Source organism: Cebus imitator, unplaced genomic scaffold, assembly GCF_001604975.1.
Source record: "Cebus imitator isolate Cc_AM_T3 unplaced genomic scaffold, Cebus_imitator-1.0 Scaffold638, whole genome shotgun sequence".
NCBI lineage: Eukaryota > Metazoa > Chordata > Mammalia > Primates > Cebidae > Cebus > Cebus imitator.
In genome coordinates this window covers 208,332-230,606 of record NW_016107953.1, presented here as the reverse complement: position 1 = coordinate 230,606, position 22,275 = coordinate 208,332, and the positions used below count along the sequence as shown (strand labels likewise).

The 22,275-nt window shown below is 41.8% G+C and overlaps 1 protein-coding gene across 1 annotated transcript in view; it reads left to right on the top strand.

The window, feature by feature from the left end:
* The window catches only part of DDX31 (DEAD-box helicase 31), a 79,399-nt gene that overhangs the window by 9,070 nt on the left and 48,054 nt on the right, over positions 1-22,275 (top strand). Inside the window, 12 exon segments of the mRNA XM_017517589.2 lie at positions 184-440; positions 544-619; positions 1,612-1,655; positions 3,116-3,186; positions 4,154-4,218; positions 13,572-13,616; positions 14,920-14,961; positions 15,735-15,799; positions 17,494-17,613; positions 17,748-17,854; positions 18,936-19,171; positions 19,934-20,110. Of these exon segments, the coding sequence (XP_017373078.1) occupies positions 184-440; positions 544-619; positions 1,612-1,655; positions 3,116-3,186; positions 4,154-4,218; positions 13,572-13,616; positions 14,920-14,961; positions 15,735-15,799; positions 17,494-17,613; positions 17,748-17,854; positions 18,936-19,171; positions 19,934-20,110 (1,305 nt within the window).

Sequence of the window (22,275 nt, the reverse complement as noted above, 5' to 3'; positions counted from 1 at the left end):
ACTTTTTGGAAAAAGCTGAGTCCAAGAGTCTGGTTGCAAACCCTAAACTGTTGCTTGACATATGGGGCATAATGATCTCTGCAGGGAGAGATGCAATTCTGTGGGCAGTCAGGCTTCACTCCGAGCTCTGTCTTCATGGACTAATGCATCTCTTGTTGATCTTTCCTTCTGGGAACAACGCAGCAAGCAAAGGCTACAAAAAGAAAATACCAAGCGTCCAGTGAGGCTCCCCCAGTGAAACGGAGGAATGAAACTTCATTTCTCCCAGCCAAGAAAACTAGTGTTAAAGAAACTCAAAGGACTTTTAAGGGGAACACACAGAAAGCATTTTCTGCAAAGAAGCATTCGGTTAGCACGAGTGATGGAAACCAAGAGGAGAGACCGTGCGTTAAGACTTCATCACTGTTTAAAAACAACCCTGACATTCCAGAACTCCACAGGTATGTCCAGGGGCAGATGCCCCTCAAAAAAAAAAAGACTCTGTTCTCCCTGTTCTTTGTTCCTGTTGGAACTGATGCCTGGGTTTTTGTTCATCATTTGCAGATCTGTAGTAAAGCAGGTGCAAGAAAAAGTGTTTACTTCAGCTGCTTTTCATGAACTGGGCCTCCACCCACATTTAGTAAGTGTGCCTTTCAGTGTTTTGTGGGTCAGTTTTTTTGGTGTGTTTGTCCGTTCAGAAGGTCTGTGAAATGGCAGTTCTAGGAAGAGAAATCGGAGGCAGTTTGTTTCTGCTCCGAGTTACCTGAATGAACTCAGATTGATATGATAACGCTTTTAGGGCAGTTCAGGGGTGCTTAGTTTACCGTTGACTGCTTTCTGGCCCCCACTGGCCCCACCTCCGGTTTTTTTTTTTTTTTTTTTAGTACTGAAGACTTTCCTCGGCTAATACAGTTTAGGATCAGGACCTCACTTGCTAAACTTTAAACAGCTTCCTGTTTACTGGATAGCTGTGGTGAAGCCATTTGTGGTGGCAGATTTCACAGGGACCATAGGAGAGGGAACTGTGCTGGCATCTTGCTGTTAAGGGACATCTACAGTTTTAGGGACGTGGGGGAAGAAGAGTACTTTAGCGTGTGTTCTACAAACACAGACACTTTAAAGGAAAAAAGTGAGTTCTTCAGACTCATGAGTAAAGAAATCTGTATATATACATATGTATATCAACTTTTAGGTAGGCTTGGTTTCCTCTGCTCGTTTGTTTACAGCCTACCCCTTCACGGGTGGGTTACCTAAGCTTGTTTCTCACCTGCAGGGTAGAACAGGGTTTCTCAGACTTGGTGCTGTGGACATTCCAGACTAGGTCACTCTTAGTTTTGGGGACTGTCCTGTGCGTTGTAGGATATTTAGCAGTATCCCTGGCCTCTACCCACTAGATGCCAGTAGTGCCCCCCTCCCCCGCTTATGGCAAGCAGAATTTTTCCAGACATTGCCCGTGTCCCCAGGGAGTTAGGGCGGGTGGCAGAATCACCACAAGTAGAGAGCACCACCTGGGTGGAGGAACTTAATTTGATCATAGTAGCCAATGTCATCTCAACAGTTTCTCCTTTTCTGTGTAATTTCCAGTAAATATTTTGTATCAAAATATTAAAGTTTTTTCATCTTCTTTTTTAGATTTCCACAATAAATACGGTCTTAAAAATGTCTAGTATGACCAGGTAAGAACTTCATGCTAACTTGATTTCTTAGGCTTTAAGCGGGTAAAACCAGATGAAACATGTCTGTGCAAGGCAGCCCAAATTTGTGTCTTGGTGTTAGAAAACAGCAAGCGCCAGGTTATTGACCATAAAGGATTGTCATCTCACTTAGCTACTCATTCTCTCCACCTGTTAAATGGAAAGACTGGCTTTCCATCCAGTTCTGCCCTTGGCTCTAAACTGCAAGAGATGTCTTATCCAGAAGGTGGGCTGCATGAGCTCCACTGTTTTCTGTGCTTCCCTGAAAATAATTTGGCCAAAATATAGAATGCGACCATGTCATTTCTTAGAAGTAAGAATTAGGGTCAACCAAAAGGCCAAGAGTAAACGTTCCGTTGGATAGAATGGGATACTGAAAAAATGTTTTCAGTGTTTGCTATAGGAAATGACTCCTGGAAAATAAAGTAAAAGGTGTGGGGGGAGGTGAGCTTCCTTGTTTTGAGTATTTGTGCTTCTGTGCAATTTTTTTTTTGAGACAGATTCTGTGCATTTTAATAATGATCTTTTACTTTGATTAGTAAAACAATAAAAATATATTGAAGACTTAAGGAACCTCCCCATGAATTTTTTGTTTGTTTGATCAACCAAATTTAAGTGATTTTTGTGTCTATTTTGGTTCTTGGTTTAAAATACATGTGTAGACACACATCTCAGCATGTCCGTAACCTTTTCCTGGAGAATCCAGAGAGCTGCTGGCTCTCTGAATAGCTGGCGAGCTTCCTGCTGCTATCCTGCGTGGAAACCTTTCCATTGTGTTTCATATTTCTGTTAGTGATGGCAAGAGAGTGTGTGATACACTTTGTGGTAACTCTGGTTTGTCTGTCATCATGCCTGTTCCTTTTTCTTTTTCTTTTTTTTTTTTTTTTGAGACGGAGTTTTGCTCTTGTTGCCCAGGCTGGAGTGCAATGGCATGATCTCGGCTCACTGCAACCTCTGCCTCCCAGGTTCAAGCAGTTCTCCTGCCTCAGCCTCCCGTGTAGTTGGGATTATAGGTGTGTGCCACCACGCCTAGCTATTTTTTAATATTTTTAGTACAGACAGGGTTTCTTCGTATTGGCCAGGCTGGTCTCAAACTCCTGACCTGAAGTGATCTATCCACCTTGGCCTCCCAAAATTCAGGGATTATAGGTGTGAGCCACCCCGCCTGGCCATGTGTTCCATTTTGAAAAGAATTAGTTTAATAGAATGACCAGCCTCTGGTTTGCTTCACCATTTTCAGGCTAAGTTCCAGAAATGTAACTAGGGTTTGAGCTTTCTGATCATCAACAGTTTCGTCATACCTTTTTTTGAATGCTTCAATAACTTCTAAGGTGGCCGTCTAGATGAATCCTAGTGTGGGCACTTGCCTTTTATATATCCTGCATTTCTGTCTGTAACTGGATAATATGGATAAGGTGTGTTCTTTTTTTCGGGTGGCCCAGTGTTCAGAAGCAAAGTATTCCTGTGTTGCTGGAAGGCAGAGATGCTCTCGTGAGATCCCAGACGGGCTCAGGTTAGTCTCAGTTCATCTCCGCCCTTTTTCCTCTGCTCAGGCCTGTGGTCCTGCAGTAGGTGTCTGGGTTGGTGGTGGCGGCAATTTTTCGTTAGGGGGAGGGAGGCCATGCTTGCTTTTGATTAGAGCCCTGACTATGTTCACATAATGAAAGGGAGGGGCAGTTGATGGTGCCACAGTGAGGAATGATTGGGAAGTAGTCAAGTTCGGCTATAATTTCCTCAGTGCCTATTTTGGGGCTTTACCAGGTCCTACACTCTGTGGCCAGAGCTGCCCATTCTCACTCTAGTGGAGAATGAATATTTTCTGCTGGTATTAGACACAGAGGGATTTCTGGCCTGAGCATACGCTGATCAGCTGCCAGTTGTGCTCGAGGACAGAACGCTGTTCCTGCGTGTTCCAGGCCAGTCTGGACTTGGCTGTTTTGACCCTTGTGTGCCCTCGGCTGGTCAGCTATCCTTTACTCCCACCAGCTCGGCCACCATTCAGAAGGCTGGAGACCTAAAGTTTTTGCCATCTGTTGGTTTTTCCGTCATTAGAGATTAGCTCTAGAGTACAGACTGGCTCCCAATCACGTCAGCACTGCAGAGGAGATGTAATTGACCACTGAAGCTCATCTGAGAGCGTAGGGAGGACTTCAGAGGAGGCATTTTCTGGCTCATACAGACAGCCATCAAGTTGAGCTTCTGTGTAATTTGGGAGACATACCATTCTCTCTCGTTAGATGAATAAAGGAACTGAGGCGTCTAGTTTTTAGAAGTACTGATTTTACAAAGCAAAACTGGGATTTGTGGCAGACGGGGAGGAAGTTCTTTTCACCTCTCTTGGACGTATAATGAGCAGCTTCCCTTTCCCCTGAATTCAGTGCTACTGGAAGATAGCAGAGCCTGTTTTCTTTGCATTCTTTGCTTTTCTTACATCTGTAGGGTGTGTGATTTTTAACTGCTTTTGCTTTTTGTTTTGAAAGGTAAAACTCTTGCCTATTGCATCCCTGTGGTCCAGTCCCTTCAAGCAATGAAGTCAAAAATACAGGTGTGTATAAAATGTATTTTTCTGTCATTGCTCTTAGTGCATAAGCAGCCGTCAAACTGAACCATAACAGAAATACAAGGACTAAAAGAATCTGTTTTCACTTAGTATTTTTTCACCTCCTTTTAATTTATTTATTACATAAATGTGTTGTATCTAGAGACTATGCCTAGAGAAGAATAAATACTCTTCACAGTTGTCATAGTAAGTTTAATAGTAAAATGCTTTGTAAAACGCTCCCCGTGTCAGGCATGATACTTTGCATGTGTTACCTTCTTAAATCTTTAACTGCTCTCTCCCCCACCGCGTTATAGGTGTTACAGTGATCCAGATTTTACAAAGAAATACAGAGGCTTAGGAAAGTTAAATAACCAAGGCCATGCAACAAGGAATGGTGAAACTAGATTTCTACCTCCGTTCTCTTTGGCCACAGAGACCAAACTCCTTATTCTGTGTGAAGACACAGTGAAGGTTAATTACTGGCTCCTGTGCTGTAATAGGGACTAGCGTCTATGTTTTCCACAGTACCTAACATGGGACCTTTTACGGAGTGATCACTCAAAGTCTGAAGGTGATTTGATTTTTCGGCTATCCATTTATGCTCGAGTCTGTGTTGTATATAAAGCATTACATTTTAACCTATCCTAAGTTCCAATGTGGTGTTTACTTTTGACCAAGAAGGCTGAACTTCATATTTAAAACAGTGGTTTCTCATGAACAGTAAATATGAAAATAAGCACCCATTTAGCTGAAATACTAATATTATGGCAAGTTGGGCTGCTTCATTTTTGAGATTATCCAGAATTTATCTTTAGTTGTGAAACATGTTAAGTTAGTGCCTGGGTTGTGTTCCCTAGGAGGCCAGTTAACTGCCGTGACCCTGGGCAGAGGCTTCATTTCAAACACCAGCCCAGGATCCCACAAATATAGCCCTCATTATTCTCAGCTGAAGGGAAGTGGTAAGAGCGGAAATAGAAAGTGAGGGGAGTGCAAAAAACAGACAAAAGTTAATCGATTACTGTTTTTCCCAGTTTGGATATGCAGAATTAATGGTATATCTAGCCTACCTGATATTTGAGTGACTCAATAATAATTGTGTTGTATTGCAGTCCATAAACTAAAATAAAATATCTATGAGTCCCAAGTGATAACAATAAATGAGGGAGAAGGTAGAATTGTTGATGGTAGAATTCTAGTAAATGTAGAAGTGACAGAAGTAGGAAGTCACCATTTGGCAAATGCCACGGTCAACTGTTTCAGGCATGGATTATCATAGATACTAAAATGAGTGGACGATGGTGTGTTGGGGGTAGGGGGAGAGAAGTGGTTATTTACATAGTCTGAAAGTATCCCTACACAAGATGCTTTTTAATTACAAAGGGAAAAGCGGTAACTTTCCATTCAGGAAACCTAGCAGTCACCACCTTAACTAAATGATCAAGTGCATCACCAGTAATGAGAAATTCTGACCTCATGTGCCTCCTAATGCAATGTACTATGGAGGACACATCCCTTCTTGCCAAAAATGCATAACCTGAATTTTATCTTGAGGAAATGCCAGATAAACCCGAATCAAGGGACATTCTGCAAAATAACTGGCCGATGTTTTCAGAAAGTGTTAAGGTTATAAAAGACAAATACTAAAGAACTACCCAGATTAAAGGGGACATGACAACAAAATACAACATGTAGTCCTGGATTGGATCCTAGTTTGGAAATAGGACATTAACAGGTCAATTGATGAAATTTGAATAAGGTCAGTAGATTAATCAATAGTATTGAATTAGTGTTAACTTCCCAGTTTTGATAATTATACTATGGTTTTGGTAATTGATAACACATAAGGAGAAGCTGAGAGAAGGGTATATGAAAACTCCTTATACTTTTTATGCAAACTTTTTGTTGTTGTTGAGAAGGAGTTTCACTCTGTCACAATCTCAGCTCACTGCAACCTCTAGCACCCAGATTCAAGTGATTCTTCTGCCTCAGCCTACTATGTTGGCCAGGCTGGTCTCGAACTCCTGGCCATAAGTGATCCGCCTTGGCCTCTGAAAGTGCTAGGGTTACAGGTGTGAGCCACTGCACCTAGTCCATGCAAATTTTTTGTAAGTCTGAAATTATAAGCCTGAATTCATTCAAAATGAATAGGCTAAGAATTATTTTTAATTGGTTAAAGAAATCCTACAAAATCATCCACAGATGGAACTCATTGTAGCCATTAAAAAAATGATATTTTTTCAATTACTATTTGTGAAATTGAGCAAATATTCTTGCCTTGTTACTTGAATTTGTGTGAAGCATTGACCCTGGCACATAGAGAATAATAAATGTAAATTTTCTGTAATCATGTAGCAGAGTCTCATCTACTTATATACTCCAGGAGAACATCTTGCCAGTGGAGAGTTTTTTCTTTATACTGCTTGGAGAATTTGGACTATTTGAACTGGAATGGCTTATACAGTTCTAGCCCAACCCTGATTTCATAGATCCTTGACTGCAGGATGAGAGAGATTTGATGACATACACGTCGGGGGGATGGCGTGGTGGGCAGCTTTGCTTGCTCCTGGGTCTCAGGGTAACTTCAAGCAAATTGTTGCATCCTCTGTGCCTCAGTGTCTTTGTCTGTGGCACAGGGACAGTAGCAGTGCCTGTCTCCAAGGGCTGGGATCAAGGTTGAACTAATGCATGTGCAGTGTTGAGACCCGACATCCAGCGCCTGGTGACATCATGCTTTGGCCATCATCAGCAGCATGGTCATGTGGCTACGTGGAGTGGCAATGATTTTATTGGTTATATTCAGAACCATTGATAAGCCATGTCATTTTTTATTTGCTGCAGTATTTTTTTAAAAATCACGAATAGGTCATTCTATTGAAGACTGGAATATTCTGTGGAAACACAGTTTTCTAAGCCTCAATTTAATTCACTTATATCAAGTAATACTCAATATAGTCCCTTGGAGTTCCTTGTAAAATGATTTGACCTGTAAAAAACTTATCTGGAGGGCACAGCAAATTGAAGGCACCCAACAGATTCTTAAATTACTTTGGTGATAGCATGAGAATGGACTGTTTTTCTTTGTTCGCACTGTTCAGTTATTTTGGCTCTGATTTTTTTTTTTTTTTTTTTGCTTCTTTTTTTTTTTTTTTTTTTTTTTTAACATCGTATCCATCCTCCCTTACTTACTTGTGCCCTGTGAGGAATTGATTCTTCTTTCTTCTTCTCTATGTAGAAACACCTTTTGAAATGTCAGAATCTCCTAACGTCACGCAGTGGCACATTGCTTCTGTTGTACTAGCATATTTACCATTCCTGGCTTGCGTTCAGTGTAGTCTCAAAGTCGATGTTGAGTACAGACGGCTCTGGTTTGAATTCCAAATCCTTTTCTTCTTAATGGGTAAATGTTTCATGCAAAACACGAAAACCATACTCGTAATTGAATTTGCTGTTAACTCTGGGCTTAGCTTTGGCACTAACGTTGTTTTGATTCATTCATTCGGTGTCTTTAAGCACTTTTAATGTGAAAGGCACTATTGGCTTAGAGGCTTTTTTCAGACTACTTTGGTTTCTTTTTTTTATGAAGGCTTTTTAGATATGATGCACCATATATGTTTTAAAAATGTCAAAGAGTGCTAAAAATATATATAGTGACAAGTAAAGTTGTTCTAGTCCCACTTTCCCCTAGTGGCACAGTTTGCTTCTCAAGATGCCATGGTGGTTATTACCAGTCTCTTGTATATCCTGCCAGGGAAATTCTGTGCATATCAAGCAAACATGAGTGTGCATAATTCCTCTTACCACTTTGTGAAGTTTTTTTTGTTTGTTTCTCTGTTTGGCTCGGTTTGATACACGTGTAGTTGCTTTGTTAAGCAGGATGTTCTGTGCCTTGCTTTGGTTCTTTTGATGTGTTTGGAGCTCCTTAATTAGCACCATACTGGGTTGCCTTGTTCTTTTTGATGACTGCCTAGCATTTCATTGTATGTATGTACTGTGAATTACTGATTCCTTCTTATATTGGTTGGTGGAATTTACATTATGTTCAGTATTTTGCTACACACCAGCCACTGTAAATACTCTACAGTCTGAAAATATTCCACAACCTCATTACGCATATATATGCTCTGTAGGAGAAATTTCTGTAAGTGGAATTTGCATTTTTATTTTAGTAGATAATTATGCCAAAATTAAACTTGAAAGGGAATATGCCAGTGTGCACTTCCGCAGCGGTGGAGAAGGTCCCGTTTCCCCATGCCCTCCCAGTGCTCTCAGCTGCATTCGGTTTCTTCTTCTTCTTTTTTTTTTTTTTGAGATGGAGTCTTTCTGTGTTGCCGAGGCCAGAGTGCAATGGCATGATATCAACTCACTGAAACTGCTGCCTCTCGGGTTCAAGTGATTTTCCTGCCTCAGCCTCCCAAGTANTCCTGAGTCGCTGGGATTACAGGCACGTGCCACCATGCCCAGCTAATTTTTTGTAGTTTTAGTAGAGACGGGGTTTCACCATGTTGACCAGGAGGATGGTCTCGATCTCTTGACCTCGTGATCCACCCGCCTCGGCCTCCCAAAGTGCTGGGATTACAGGCTTGAGCCACCGCGCCCGGCTAAGAATTATTTTTAATTGGTTAAAGAAATCCTACAAAATCATCCACAGATGGAACTCATTGTAGCCATTAAAAAAATGATATTTTTTCAATTACTATTTGTGAAATTGAGCAAATATTCTTGCCTTGTTACTTGAATTTGTGTGAAGCATTGACCCTGGCACATAGAGAATAATAAATGTAAATTTTCTGTAATCATGTAGCAGAGTCTCATCTACTTATATACTCCAGGAGAACATCTTGCCAGTGGAGAGTTTTTTCTTTATACTGCTTGGAGAATTTGGACTATTTGAACTGGAATGGCTTATACAGTTCTAGCCCAACCCTGATTTCATAGATCCTTGACTGCAGGATGAGAGAGATTTGATGACATACACGTCGGGGGGATGGCGTGGTGGGCAGCTTTGCTTGCTCCTGGGTCTCAGGGTAACTTCAAGCAAATTGTTGCATCCTCTGTGCCTCAGTGTCTTTGTCTGTGGCACAGGGACAGTAGCAGTGCCTGTCTCCAAGGGCTGGGATCAAGGTTGAACTAATGCATGTGCAGTGTTGAGACCCGACATCCAGCGCCTGGTGACATCATGCTTTGGCCATCATCAGCAGCATGGTCATGTGGCTACGTGGAGTGGCAATGATTTTATTGGTTATATTCAGAACCATTGATAAGCCATGTCATTTTTTATTTGCTGCAGTATTTTTTTAAAAATCACGAATAGGTCATTCTGTTGAAGACTGGAATATTCTGTGGAAACACTGTTTTCTAAACCTCAATTTAATTCACTTATATCAAGTAATACTCAATATAGTCCCTTGGAGTTCCTTGTAAAATGATTTGACCTGTAAAAAACTTATCTGGAGGGCACAGCAAATTGAAGGCACCCAACAGATTCTTAAATTACTTTGGTGATAGCATGAGAATGGACTGTTTTTCTTTGTTCGCACTGTTCAGTTATTTTGGCTCTGATTTTTTTTTTTTTTTTTTTGCTTCTTTTTTTTTTTTTTTTTTTTTTTTAACATCGTATCCATCCTCCCTTACTTACTTGTGCCCTGTGAGGAATTGATTCTTCTTTCTTCTTCTCTATGTAGAAACACCTTTTGAAATGTCAGAATCTCCTAACGTCACGCAGTGGCACATTGCTTCTGTTGTACTAGCATATTTACCATTCCTGGCTTGCGTTCAGTGTAGTCTCAAAGTCGATGTTGAGTACAGACGGCTCTGGTTTGAATTCCAAATCCTTTTCTTCTTAATGGGTAAATGTTTCATGCAAAACACGAAAACCATACTCGTAATTGAATTTGCTGTTAACTCTGGGCTTAGCTTTGGCACTAACGTTGTTTTGATTCATTCATTCGGTGTCTTTAAGCACTTTTAATGTGAAAGGCACTATTGGCTTAGAGGCTTTTTTCAGACTACTTTGGTTTCTTTTTTTTATGAAGGCTTTTTAGATATGATGCACCATATATGTTTTAAAAATGTCAAAGAGTGCTAAAAATATATATAGTGACAAGTAAAGTTGTTCTAGTCCCACTTTCCCCTAGTGGCACAGTTTGCTTCTCAAGATGCCATGGTGGTTATTACCAGTCTCTTGTATATCCTGCCAGGGAAATTCTGTGCATATCAAGCAAACATGAGTGTGCATAATTCCTCTTACCACTTTGTGAAGTTTTTTTTGTTTGTTTCTCTGTTTGGCTCGGTTTGATACACGTGTAGTTGCTTTGTTAAGCAGGATGTTCTGTGCCTTGCTTTAGTTCTTTTGATGTGTTTGGAGCTCCTTAATTAGCACCATACTGGGTTGCCTTGTTCTTTTTGATGACTGCCTAGCATTTCATTGTATGTATGTACTGTGAATTACTGATTCCTTTTCATATTGGTTGGTGGAATTTACATTATGTTCAGTATTTTGCTACACACCAGCCACTGTAAATACTCTACAGTCTGAAAATATTCCACAACCTCATTACGCATATATATGCTCTGTAGGAGAAATTTCTGTAAGTGGAATTTGCATTTTTATTTTAGTAGATAATTATGCCAAAATTAAACTTGAAAGGGAATATGCCAGTGTGCACTTCCGCAGCGGTGGAGAAGGTCCCGTTTCCCCATGCCCTCCCAGTGCTCTCAGCTGCATTCGGTTTCTTCTTCTTCTTTTTTTTTTTTTTGAGATGGAGTCTTTCTGTGTTGCCGAGGCCAGAGTGCAATGGCATGATATCAACTCACTGAAACTGCTGCCTCTCGGGTTCAAGTGATTTTCCTGCCTCAGCCTCCCAAGTAGCTGGGATTACAGGCGTGTGCCACCATACTTGGGTGTATGGAAGGGAGGAAAAAGGAAGAAGAGGTTGAGTGCAGTGGCTCACGCCTGTAATCCCAACACTTTGGGAGGCCCAGGCAGGTGGGTCACGTGAGGTCAGGAGTTCGAGACCAGCCTGACCAACATGGTGAAACCTGTCTCTACAAAAATACAAAAAAATTAGCCAGGTGTGGTGGCACACGCCTGTAATCTTATTACGAGGGAGGCCAAGACAGGAGAATCGCTTGAACCCAGGAGGCGAAGGTTGCAGTGAGCCGAGATCAGGCCATTGCACTCCAGCCTGGGTGATAGAGCAAGACTTCATCTCAAAAAAACAAACCCAATTCAAATACAAAAATGAATAAAGGACTGGGTGTGGTGGCTCATGCCTGTAGTCCCAGCACTTTGGGAGGCCGAGGTGGGTGGATCACTTGAGGTCAGAAGTTCAAGACCAGCCTGGCTAATATGGTGAAACCTGGTCTCTACTAAAAATACAAAAATTAGCCGAGCGTTGTGGTGTGTACCTGTAGTCCCAGCTACTTGGGAGGCTGGGGCGGGAGAATCACTTGAACCCAGCAGGTAGAGGTTGCAGTGAGCCGAGATTGTACCACTGCCCTCCAGCCTGGCAACAAAGCAAGACTCTGTCTCAAAAAAAAAAAAAAAAAAAACAAAAAACCAGGGCTTTTAAAAATGCATAAATTAAGGAAATTAGCTTTCTCTCAGTTGTGGCATATTTTCCTCCTGGGTTATCATTTGACCCTTGGTTTTGTTTAGGTATCATTTTTCCATTATGAAATTTAAAAATTTTAGGTAATAAAACTTATTGGTGTTTTCTTTTAGGATTTCTGAGTTTTATGTCATCTGTTAAAGGGACAGCTTAATTCCAGCTTTGTTTTCCTACCTTTATTTTTTTCTCACAGGACTTTGGAATTAAACCATCTTTTTCTTGCTGATATAAAATGACCCTTATTTTCTAAACTTTGGTATCTATTTGATTCTATTTTCAACTTTCTTTGCTGTTACAATCTCTGCTCCTGTGCCAGTATCATTATTTGTAATTGTGTAGCTTTAAATTATTTTAACATCTGATACATTTTTCATAAATGTCTTGGTTGTTTTTGTACATTTATTTTTCCATATGAACTTTCAAATCAGGTTGTCTGGTTATTTATGTTATTTTATATATACACATATTTGTGGCATTTTTGTTAGAATTACATTTATAAGTGATTTAGAGAGAATTAGCTTATATGTATGTACTATTGCATCTTCTTTTCCAGAAATAGGATGATGTATCTTTTCGTTTATTCAAAATTTACTTTATGCCCCTCAGAAGTGTTTTAAAATTCTCTTCATATAGATTTTGTGTATTTTTTTGCTAAGCTTATTTTTATCTTTTTTATTGCTATTATAAGTATGATATTTTTTCCTTTCATTGTACTTTTAAACTTTTTATTTTGGAAGGCTATTTTTTTTTTTTTTTTTTTTTTTTTTTTTTAAGAAGGAGTTTTTTTCTTGTTGCTCAGGCCGGAGTGTAATGGTGCAATCTTGGCTCATTGCAACCTGCGCCTCCCGGTTCAAGTGATTCTCATGCCTCAGCCTTCCAAATAGCTGAGATTACAGGTACCTGCCACCGTGCCCAGCTAATTTTTGTATTTTTAGTAGAGAGGTTTTTACCATGTTGGCCAGGCTGGTCTCAAACTCCTGACCCCAGGTGATCCACCTGCCTCAGCCTCCCAAAGTGGTGGAATTACAGGCATGAATCAGTGTGCCTTGCCGGCTATTGATTTTTATATATTAGTTTTGCACTCAGCTACTTGACAAATTATCTTGTTTGTAATAGATTTTTAGTTAATTCTCTTGTGGGTTTTTTTTTTCTTTCTAATTTTGTCTCCTACTTTCTAATTCTATATATCATATTTTTTTCTCTTGTCTGATTGTATGGGCCAGGACCTCTAGAACAGTATTCTAGAATGATGGGGTTAGTGGGTATATTAGTCTATTTTTATGCTGCTGATAAAAACATACCCAAGACTGGAAAGAAAAGGAGGTTTAATTTGACTTACAGTTCCACATGGCTGGGAAGGTCTCATAATCATGGCACAGGGCGAAAGGCATGTCTTATACGGTGGCAGCAAGAGAGAATGAGGAAGAAGCAAAAGCAGAAACCCCTGATAAACCCATCAGATCTTGTGAGACTTAATCATAAGAAAAGCGGGAAAGACTGGCCCCCATGATTCAGTTACCTCCCCTCGGGTCCCTCCCACAATATGTGGGAATTCCGAGAGATACAATTCAAGTTGAGATTTGGGTGGAGGCACAGTCAAACCACATCAGTGGGCATCCTTATCTTGTCCCTTTCTTTGCTGAGATTGCTTCTGATGTTCTACAAGCAGCTACCCCTGTGTCCTGTCCATTTGGAGACTGCCTTTGTTTACCCTGCTCATGGCATTTCTTTTCTTTGTGTCAACAGCGCAGTGATGGCCCCTATGTCTTGGTGCTTGTGCCAACGAGAGAGGTAAGCAGGCTCCCTTTCAGGGCATGTTTTAAGCACCTGTTTTCACCGATGTCCTGTTGAATTTTTCTTCCTACTACACAAACCACTGCACACCAGGTCCATTTGCCTGGAAACCATCCTCTGGTTCTTGTCAAGGAGAAAAATTCAAGTAGTCTCTGAGAATCATAAGTATGAAAAAGTATTTTCTTATTGTCTAAAAACTGATGACACTATTAAATGTCAGTTTAATAGTGTTTTGAGTTCAGTTGCTAAAAAAAGGAAAAATTTTCAACTGAATTCAAAACCAAAAGCAGTTGGCTGTGAAAATGAACCTTTATTTTTTTTAAGAAGCTACTGCTACAAAAAAAAAAAAAACTTTAACTTTTCAATATTTTTCTTCTTTCTTGGTGGAAATCTCTTCCATCTGATCTATTTTATTTGCCTATGGAGACAACTTCAGATTAGGGTATCTGGTTTCTATATCAAATGCTAATCATTTCCTTACAGAGAATTGATCACAGAGATGGAGATTTGAAGTCAGCCTTTTATACAGCCTGCAGTGCCCTGTCTCAGCTCAGTCCAGTGAAGGAGCAGGCACAGAAGCTATTAAAATTTTTATAGCAGCAAAGTTGCTACATCTCTAGGATGTTTCATGAATACTAAATATGTGGAAACTGTATATTCATCCTTTGAGAACGAGATTCTGTATGAGGCATTGAAGGTCGTCAATAGTTGTAGCCGACTTTAGTTTTCACTTGTTTTGTTCTCTAATGGACTTGTTGGTTTGCTTTTGTTTTATTGATTAAAAAGTTGAGGAGTGACCATCTCCCAGTCTTCAGATACCCTGGCACAGTTGTAGAATACGGTCCTTGCACCTTTGAGTGAAGTTCCCAGAGGCTAGCATTTTGAACCACTATTCTGGTATACCCTGTGTACATACAGTATTCTTTCTCTTCCTAAGGAGAGTCAAATTCAGGTCACTTTGTTTCATCCCCTTACATTTTTGTGCACCGCAGACTTGAACTTCTCTGTGTGGCACTCTGGGAATTTGAGCCAGCAGAGGGAGCACAAAACACTATTTTTGTGTATTTCCAAGGTTTAGACGTGGTGTCTTTACCCTCTTTTCCCAAACTGACAGGTTGCAGAACCAGCCTAAGAACAAGGTGTATTTTCAGAGTAGATTCTGTGTGTAGAATTTTTTTTCTTCTTAAATCTTAACTTGAGGTCCAAGTTTGGATCCTAATCACATTACATTGTCTTAAAAAAAAAAAAAAAGGTAAAAAGGGATCTTGTTCATCATCTCTAACTTTTAAAATTTTTGCAGCTGGCTCTACAAAGCTTTGACACAGTCCAGAAACTGCTTAAGGTAAGGCAAACCATGAGCATTTTATGTTGTTTTCTGACTTTGAGGAAGGATTTAAGGTACCAGTTTATTCTTTATTTTCAAAGAGATAAGAATCATTTCCTTTTGCCTGGATATGTCGGCTTTCACTAGGTAGTTTATAGGTTTTTACTGATCTAAAGCTGCCAATTTCTAGCTTAGCTGGATTCTCAGTGATTCCTGGTGCATAAAGTCCTGTAATTCGTTCATCATAGTCACTAGCAAGCCACATACGGAAATTCACAGATACAACCTGATGGCAGTCCAGTGGAAAGCAACTTAGAAAGCTGCAAGCAGGGTTTGTTTAAGAAAGGAGAGTGAAGGTTGCAGAGTCAAAGCCTGCCAGCTCACCAAATTACATCATGAATTGATCCATCCTTCCTTTTATTCGGGGTGGAGAGTAGGGAAGGGTGTTGCGTGGGTTTTATCTTAACCCCCAAAAAGGCAATAGAATTGCCGAAATTAGTTTTCAATTCAGGCTCTGTGGGGAAAGACAGGGAAGCTACTTGAATGATTTAAGAAGCTCACATTTCTTTCTTACTGTGGTAGAAGCTGGTTGTAGACCTGTAATTCAAGTTAATGCTGATAGTGAACATGGGTGTGGCAACGCCTGGGGATTGTGTCTGCACAATTACACCTTCTACAGTGGGAAGCTTCAGTTCTTTGTCATGCTTTTTTAAGGAAAGGGAATTTGGAATCAGTGTCGTATGTTAGTAAAGGGGGCTTTGCATTGACTGTGGTCTGCTGTCTTTCTGTAGCCATTCACCTGGATTGTGCCTGGAGTGTTAATGGGTGGAGAGAAGAGAAAATCAGAAAAGGCCAGGTAGGGAGAGGTTTGTTGGTTATTTCCTTCTTGAATCTCTTTGTCCTGCCTTCCTATTCGGTAAGGCTGGGTCCTTCTAACCCTGCTGAGGGCTTTGTCTCAGGCTCTGCTTCCTACTCCCGGTGCACAGGGACAGATTGAGTCAGTGGGGAGCGGTCACCTCTAGACGGTGCTGTTTTTTTAAAATATTAAACTACAAACAGGCTTCCTTCTGATGTTGCTAGTAACAGTGCTGTCACCTTCTTACCTCCCACCTCCCAGATGCCCGACAGCCTCCCTGGTTTAGTATACACCCACCTGGGTGTGACTCACTTTTATGTACATTGAGAGTTTGGGGTTTCGTTGTTCGCTTTTACAAAAACAAGACCATGAACTTATGTAATGCTTTGCAACTCGCTTTTTACGATCAAATACGTTCATTCCTTTCTTTATCAGGATTTGCAGTGGGTGTTGGTTGAAAACTGATGCAACAAGTAAATCGCAAATTGCTTCATTCTTCTGAAAATATTTTTATTGTGTTAGAGCTTAATAATTAGTGCTCAATAATGATGTATGTAGCCTATAACTGAGGAGTAAATATGAAGCCTAAAGCCTCAAAGCATTGGTTAGGGTTCAACTCAGCTGTAAATAATAACCATAATAACAAATAACGGTGGCACAAACACAAATACAAGTTTTATTTTTCTTTCACGTTTAAGAAATCCGATGGAGCCAGTCCAAGGCTGGCCTGGTGCTCCAGTGTCAGGGCTCAAGCTAGCTCTTTCTGTCTTTTTGTGCCACTATGGAAGGATTCCATTTTTAAGATTACCTCATAGTCGTAGATAGTCGCAGGCACTCCAACCATTGCATCTAATTTCCTGCCAGCAGATACAGAGATGATCATACCTGCTCCCTCTGAAGGTGCTTGTGTGATTGACATGTTCCCTTTACCCATTTATCCCATTGCTAAAACAGAAACATGACTATACTTAACTGCAAGGGAAGCTGGAAAATATCCCCAGCTAGGCTGGGTGCAGTGGCTCATGCCTGTGATCCCAACCCTTTGGGAGGCCAAGACAGGAGGATGACTTAAGACCAGGAGTTTGAGACCAGCCTGGGCAACATAGCAAGACCTCCGTCTCTACAAAGAAAAAAAAATGTGTTAAAAATTGGAGGCTTTTATTACTGTGGATAATGGGAAAATAGTTGTTTGGGGAATGAGAAATTAGACTTATTGTATATAACCCATGGGACAAAGCTGAGCCCCATTGTATGGAAGTTACATGAAGGGTTTAGCATAAGAAAAAAGTGTCCTAGCAATGGGAGCACATTGGCATGGGGTAACTTGCTCAGATGATAGATTCCCTGGCACAGAAACCTTCAAGAACAGGCTAGATGACAATCTCTTTGGAAGGTTCTAGAAAGGATTTATGAATCAGATAAACAGCACTGGCTTATGTAGTTATGATTCCTTTCAAAGTTAAGGTTTTGTGATTTTAATGTAATTTCAGATCTTAACAGTTGCATTTCACAATAGAGGGAAAGGCTCGAGCACAGCTTTCCACCCAGTTGTCATTCTGTTTTTCATGATTTCAGGCTGTGGCATGTTTGCACTGTGCATGAGATGAGTCTGCCTCCTTTGCCTTTTTCATGTGTTTTCTATTGGTGTAGCCTTGTTTGATTTACTTCCTTTTATGATATATAATTTTAAACAGACTCCGCAAAGGAATAAATATCCTTATCTCAACTCCTGGACGTCTTGTGGATCACATAAAATCCACAAAGAACATTCATTTTAGTCGGCTGCGGTGGTTGGTGTTTGATGAAGCAGACAGGTGAGCCTCGTCCCGGGATGATGACAGGTGGAAGAGAAGGGCTGTTTTTCCGCTCTCCTTGTTGCGACTTCTCTAGCCCTTTAGACCACATTTGCTCTTCCTAGAGATAAAAATTTCTTTTCTTACAACCACAGAATCCTGGATTTGGGTTTTGAAAAGGACATCACAGTGATACTTAATGCTGTAAATGCTGAATGCCAAAAACGACAGAATGTCTTGCTATCAGCGACACTCACAGAAGGTGAGTTGAAAAGAGCTGATAGGACCTTCTTTGTTCTTAATGAAGAGGAGGGACCTGGATTGAATCCCGGTTGTTTATTGCAGCGATTCTCAACCTCGGGGAGGTGGGGGCGGGGAGAGAGACGTCCTTCGAAGACTGACTCTGCAACTCTCTGTTCTGCACTCCCAGCGTCCACGCATCCGTTTTTCATGGGGTTTTTTTTTTTTTTTTTTTGTGCTTGCAGCCCACAGAGAGCAGGGCCCTTGCACTGAAGATGGTGGCGTCTTATCTGAGTGCATTTTTTATGTAATCATTCTTCCTCCTAAAGAGCTATTGAACTTAAAAAAGATGTTATTGAAGAAGCTCATCTCTGTCTTCCATCCATATGAGATGGAAATTCTTAGCCCTCTTTTGTAATTGGGAACACGTAGGCTTAGAAAAGTTGCATCACTTCACCAGAGTCACCCCACACAGTGAGTCGTTGTCTGAGCAGCAGTGCAGTGCTCATGCTCTCGTGTCTGGTTTCCTTGGTTTACTAGGCCACATTGCAAAGTGCCTGTGCCAGATGCCGTTCATGTGGCCCCTCACTGTTCTCCATGTTCTAAGTAACATTAATTTGGAGGGATAGCTCATCAAAAAGGGATTCTGTAGTCAAAAAAGTTTGAGAAATGCCCCACATTCCCCCACTTGGATATTTTCAGGGCACATTAACACAATAAAGGTCCTGAGAGTGCTGCTTATAGCAAAGAAGCTTTTGTGAAACCTTTGAAATCCAAGGTTTGCCATAACTTACTTGACCAAAGAACCATTATGGGAGGTGGGGATGGGCACAGTATCTGTTGCTATTCTGTGGATGCTGTTCTATAGGTGAGTGTTTGTGGAATGTTAGTGTGGGTTGGTTGGTAGGCTGTGGAGAGAAATTGGTAGATCTCTGCCCTAGTGCTACACACACATTGGCACTAGGGCAGATCAGTGCTGGGACTTGATGATACCCATGGGGACTTTCCTAACATACATGGGTGGCTGCCGTGGGGGCCGCACGCTTTGTGACCAGTTTTACGGTGTGTTTGCCATCCGCTTTGCCCTTCTCATTTTATGCAAGGTGTAACGCGGCTGGCTGATATCAGCTTGCATGATCCAGTCAGTATTTCTGTCCTGGACGAGAGCCATGACCAGTTGAACCCAAAGGACAAAGTGGTCCAGGAGGTCTGTCCTCCACCAGCTGGTGATGAGCTGGACAGCTTTGCGATACCAGAGAGTCTCGAGCAGCACGTGACTGTGGTTCCCAGCAAACTGAGGCTTGTCTGCCTAGCGGCCTTCATCCTTCAGAAATGCAAGGTAGGCCTATGGGTAGAGCCGACTTGATCCAGGGAAGAAAGGCTGCTTTCTTGTGTTAAGCAAAGGTAGCAGTGAGTTGAGATACCAGGAATCAGAGAAGGTTTTCCAATTTCTCTCCGTGTTCCGGAGGTGGACTTTGATGTACGTCCTTTCAGTCAGGTTTTAGGGTTATGGTAAAGAATCAGAGGTGAGTAATAGCCACGATGCTCAGCTTGAAATCTGTCCTCTGTGTCTCTCCTGTGACATTAGGAACATCACAGGTGGTGGGAACAGCTGGATGTGAGGCAGACCTAGGGGCTCGTGCTCATGTTTCTCCAAGAATCCTGGCATTTGTGTATTTATTTACTAGATTTCTGTGGTAACTTTCTCTGAGATGTGGGAAAATAGTGAGTGGAAGGGCTGAAGGGTGACGCTTCAGGATATTCTGCATATGTGCGGTCTCAGCCAGGTCGTGTTGCGTGTGGCAAGCCCTGGGTGCGTGAAAGGAATGCAGCTCCGCATAGCTACGCTCCAAAGTGTGTTTATTTTTGTCGGTTAAGGAAGAGCTGTTGGAAATGATCGCTGTGTCATTTTCCTCTCCTGCATTCTTTGTAGAGTATCGCTGTTTTTTGTTGTTGTTTTTTTTTTTTTTTAATAAGTCAAAGGTAGTCAGCTTTGTTTCCAAGTAGGGGTCAGTATGACCGTGTAGTTTAGAGAAATACTCGTTTTAATGTCACCTAATCTTAACACATGTGGGTTTTTTCTCCCTTTGTGTTGATGTAGTTTGAGAAAGACCAAAAGATGGTTGTCTTTTTCTCAAGTTGCGAGCTGGTGGAGTTCCACTACAGCCTCTTCCTGCAGACCCTGCTGAGCAGCTCAGGGGCCCCGGCATCAGGGCAGTTGCCATCTGCCTCCACGCGATTAAAATTCCTACGACTGCATGGCAACATGGAGCAGGAGGTGAGCACAGATCTCCCTGTGGGGTGACGTGGCCCCAAGGGGAGATGGGGACAAACCTGAGTCCGGCAAACCCGTTCTTTAGGCTCAGCAATGGCTACGACCCCTGCACATTCCACTGGGCAAGTCAAAAATTAGACGAAAATGGGTGACCCACTGGAACTCGAGGGGATCACCCTGCAGGATTGATGTGGGCTAGGGCAGTCTATTGTTCTCATTTGCTTTTGCTCCAGGAGCTGTTCTCTTCCACCCGAGAGAGCTCACAGGCCCCGACTTGGCCTGAGTCTACCTCAACCAGCTGTTAAGGCAACAGAGTACCACTAAGTAGCTGGCACCAGGGAAGGGTTTTGCCTTTTTAGTACCCAGTGTGTAATTAGGGCTTGATGTCTTCAAATTAAGAGCATTAATGGAGCTAAATTGTGGATCCCATATGGTACTGCTGAGCACGGCTGCTGTCATTGTCAACAAGACGCAGCGCTGCACTCTGAACACTTTTGGTTGGGAGAGGGTACTGTGAACCAAAGGGGCTTCGGGCTCCCAGTTCTTTCTCGGCACAGAGTGAGATTTCCGTTCAGGAAGAAGAGTACAACATTTCCCCGATTTTAGGGACTTGGTTGTGTGAGCCGCATTCCTCCGCTCTTAACTGGCCTGTTGGTTAGGGAGTCGGGGTGGAGTGTGGGAGTGAGATTTGCTCACTGGAATGGGGAAAGAAAGGACAAGCGACACTCGGAAAGAGGAGCCATTTTGACCTAGAGGAGAGGTTACCAGGCAGCTTTGAAAATTAGAAAGTGAGAGCCGGGCGCGGTGGCTCAAGCCTGTAATCCCAGCACTTTGGGAGGCCGAGGCGGGTGGATCACGAGGTCAAGAGATCGAGACCATCCTGGTCAACATGGTGAAACCCCGTCTCTACTAAAAATACAAAACATTAGCTGGGCATGGTGGCACGTGCCTGTAATCCCAGCTACTCAGGAGGCGGAGGCAGGAGAGTTGCCTGAACCCAGGAGACGGAGGTTGCGGTGAGCCGAGATCGCGCCATTGCGCTCCAGCCTGGGTAACAAGAGCGAAACTCCGTCACAAAAAAAAAAATAAATAAAAAGAAAGAAAGAAAGAAAATTAGAAAGTGAGAACGAAAACTGGAAATCAGAATGAGATTTGACTTGAGCCAGCTTAAAAGACCGTAACGCTTCTAGAGCTGAAGGGACGTTAGAGCTTTGACATCTTCCTCAATAAGTCCAGCCCCTCTTTGCTTTTGCTCTTTTATTTGAATAATGAAGTAAATGGAGGCCCAGAAAAGCAAACCTGCTCAAGGTCACTCAAGGACACAGGTTGTTTGCCACAAGGTGATATAGAAATTCCTGAATATTCCAGCCCTTGCGCATTAGGTAAACTCTGGGTTTTTACCTTCAGACCTCTGATTGAATCAGGCTTGTTGATTTTGTTTTTTTAATACCATTCATGGTTTTGTGTTCTGTTTTCGTTTTAAGCTTTGTTACTAATTCTGTGGGTCTGTTTTTACTAGAGGTGTTCTGCAGCGTCGATCCAAGGGTGATGTGGGAAGCTGGGTGTGGACTCAGAAAGGTCTAGGGATTTGCTGTAATACATCACACAAGTCTATAGCTTCATTATACAGAGTATAATGTTCATCTCACATTGTAACGGGAGTAGTCTAGCATGCTGTTTGTTGCTGTGCCCTCTGGGGCACACTGCTTGTGCTCTTGTCCTGCTGTCATTTGCTGGCTGTAGAATCTCAGGTAACTATTTAACCTCTCTGTGACTCAGTTTCCATGTCTCTAAAATGGGGATGATAACTGTACTTCCTTTAGGGTTGACTGAATTAATGCAGACAGAGCTCTGTACACAGCACACAGTGAGTGCTCAGTAAATGTTAGGCGCCATCAGTCCTATTGTTCTCTGTCCTTCAGGAAAAGTTCTTTTTTTATAGTTTAAAATTGTTTTATTTGATGCTGTCTGTTTATTAAGTATTTAGCGTTTGCAGTGGAAGACAGGAGGTATAGTATCCCTGTGTTTTATTTTGTAAGTATCGGGGTAAGTTTTTTATTCTAGACTAAGCTGAAACAGTCCCACTTACATCTTCCTGGCCACTATCCTACATGGCCTTGGAATGGTCTCCTTCGTTAGTTGACACGGTTCTGCATAAGTTGATGAGC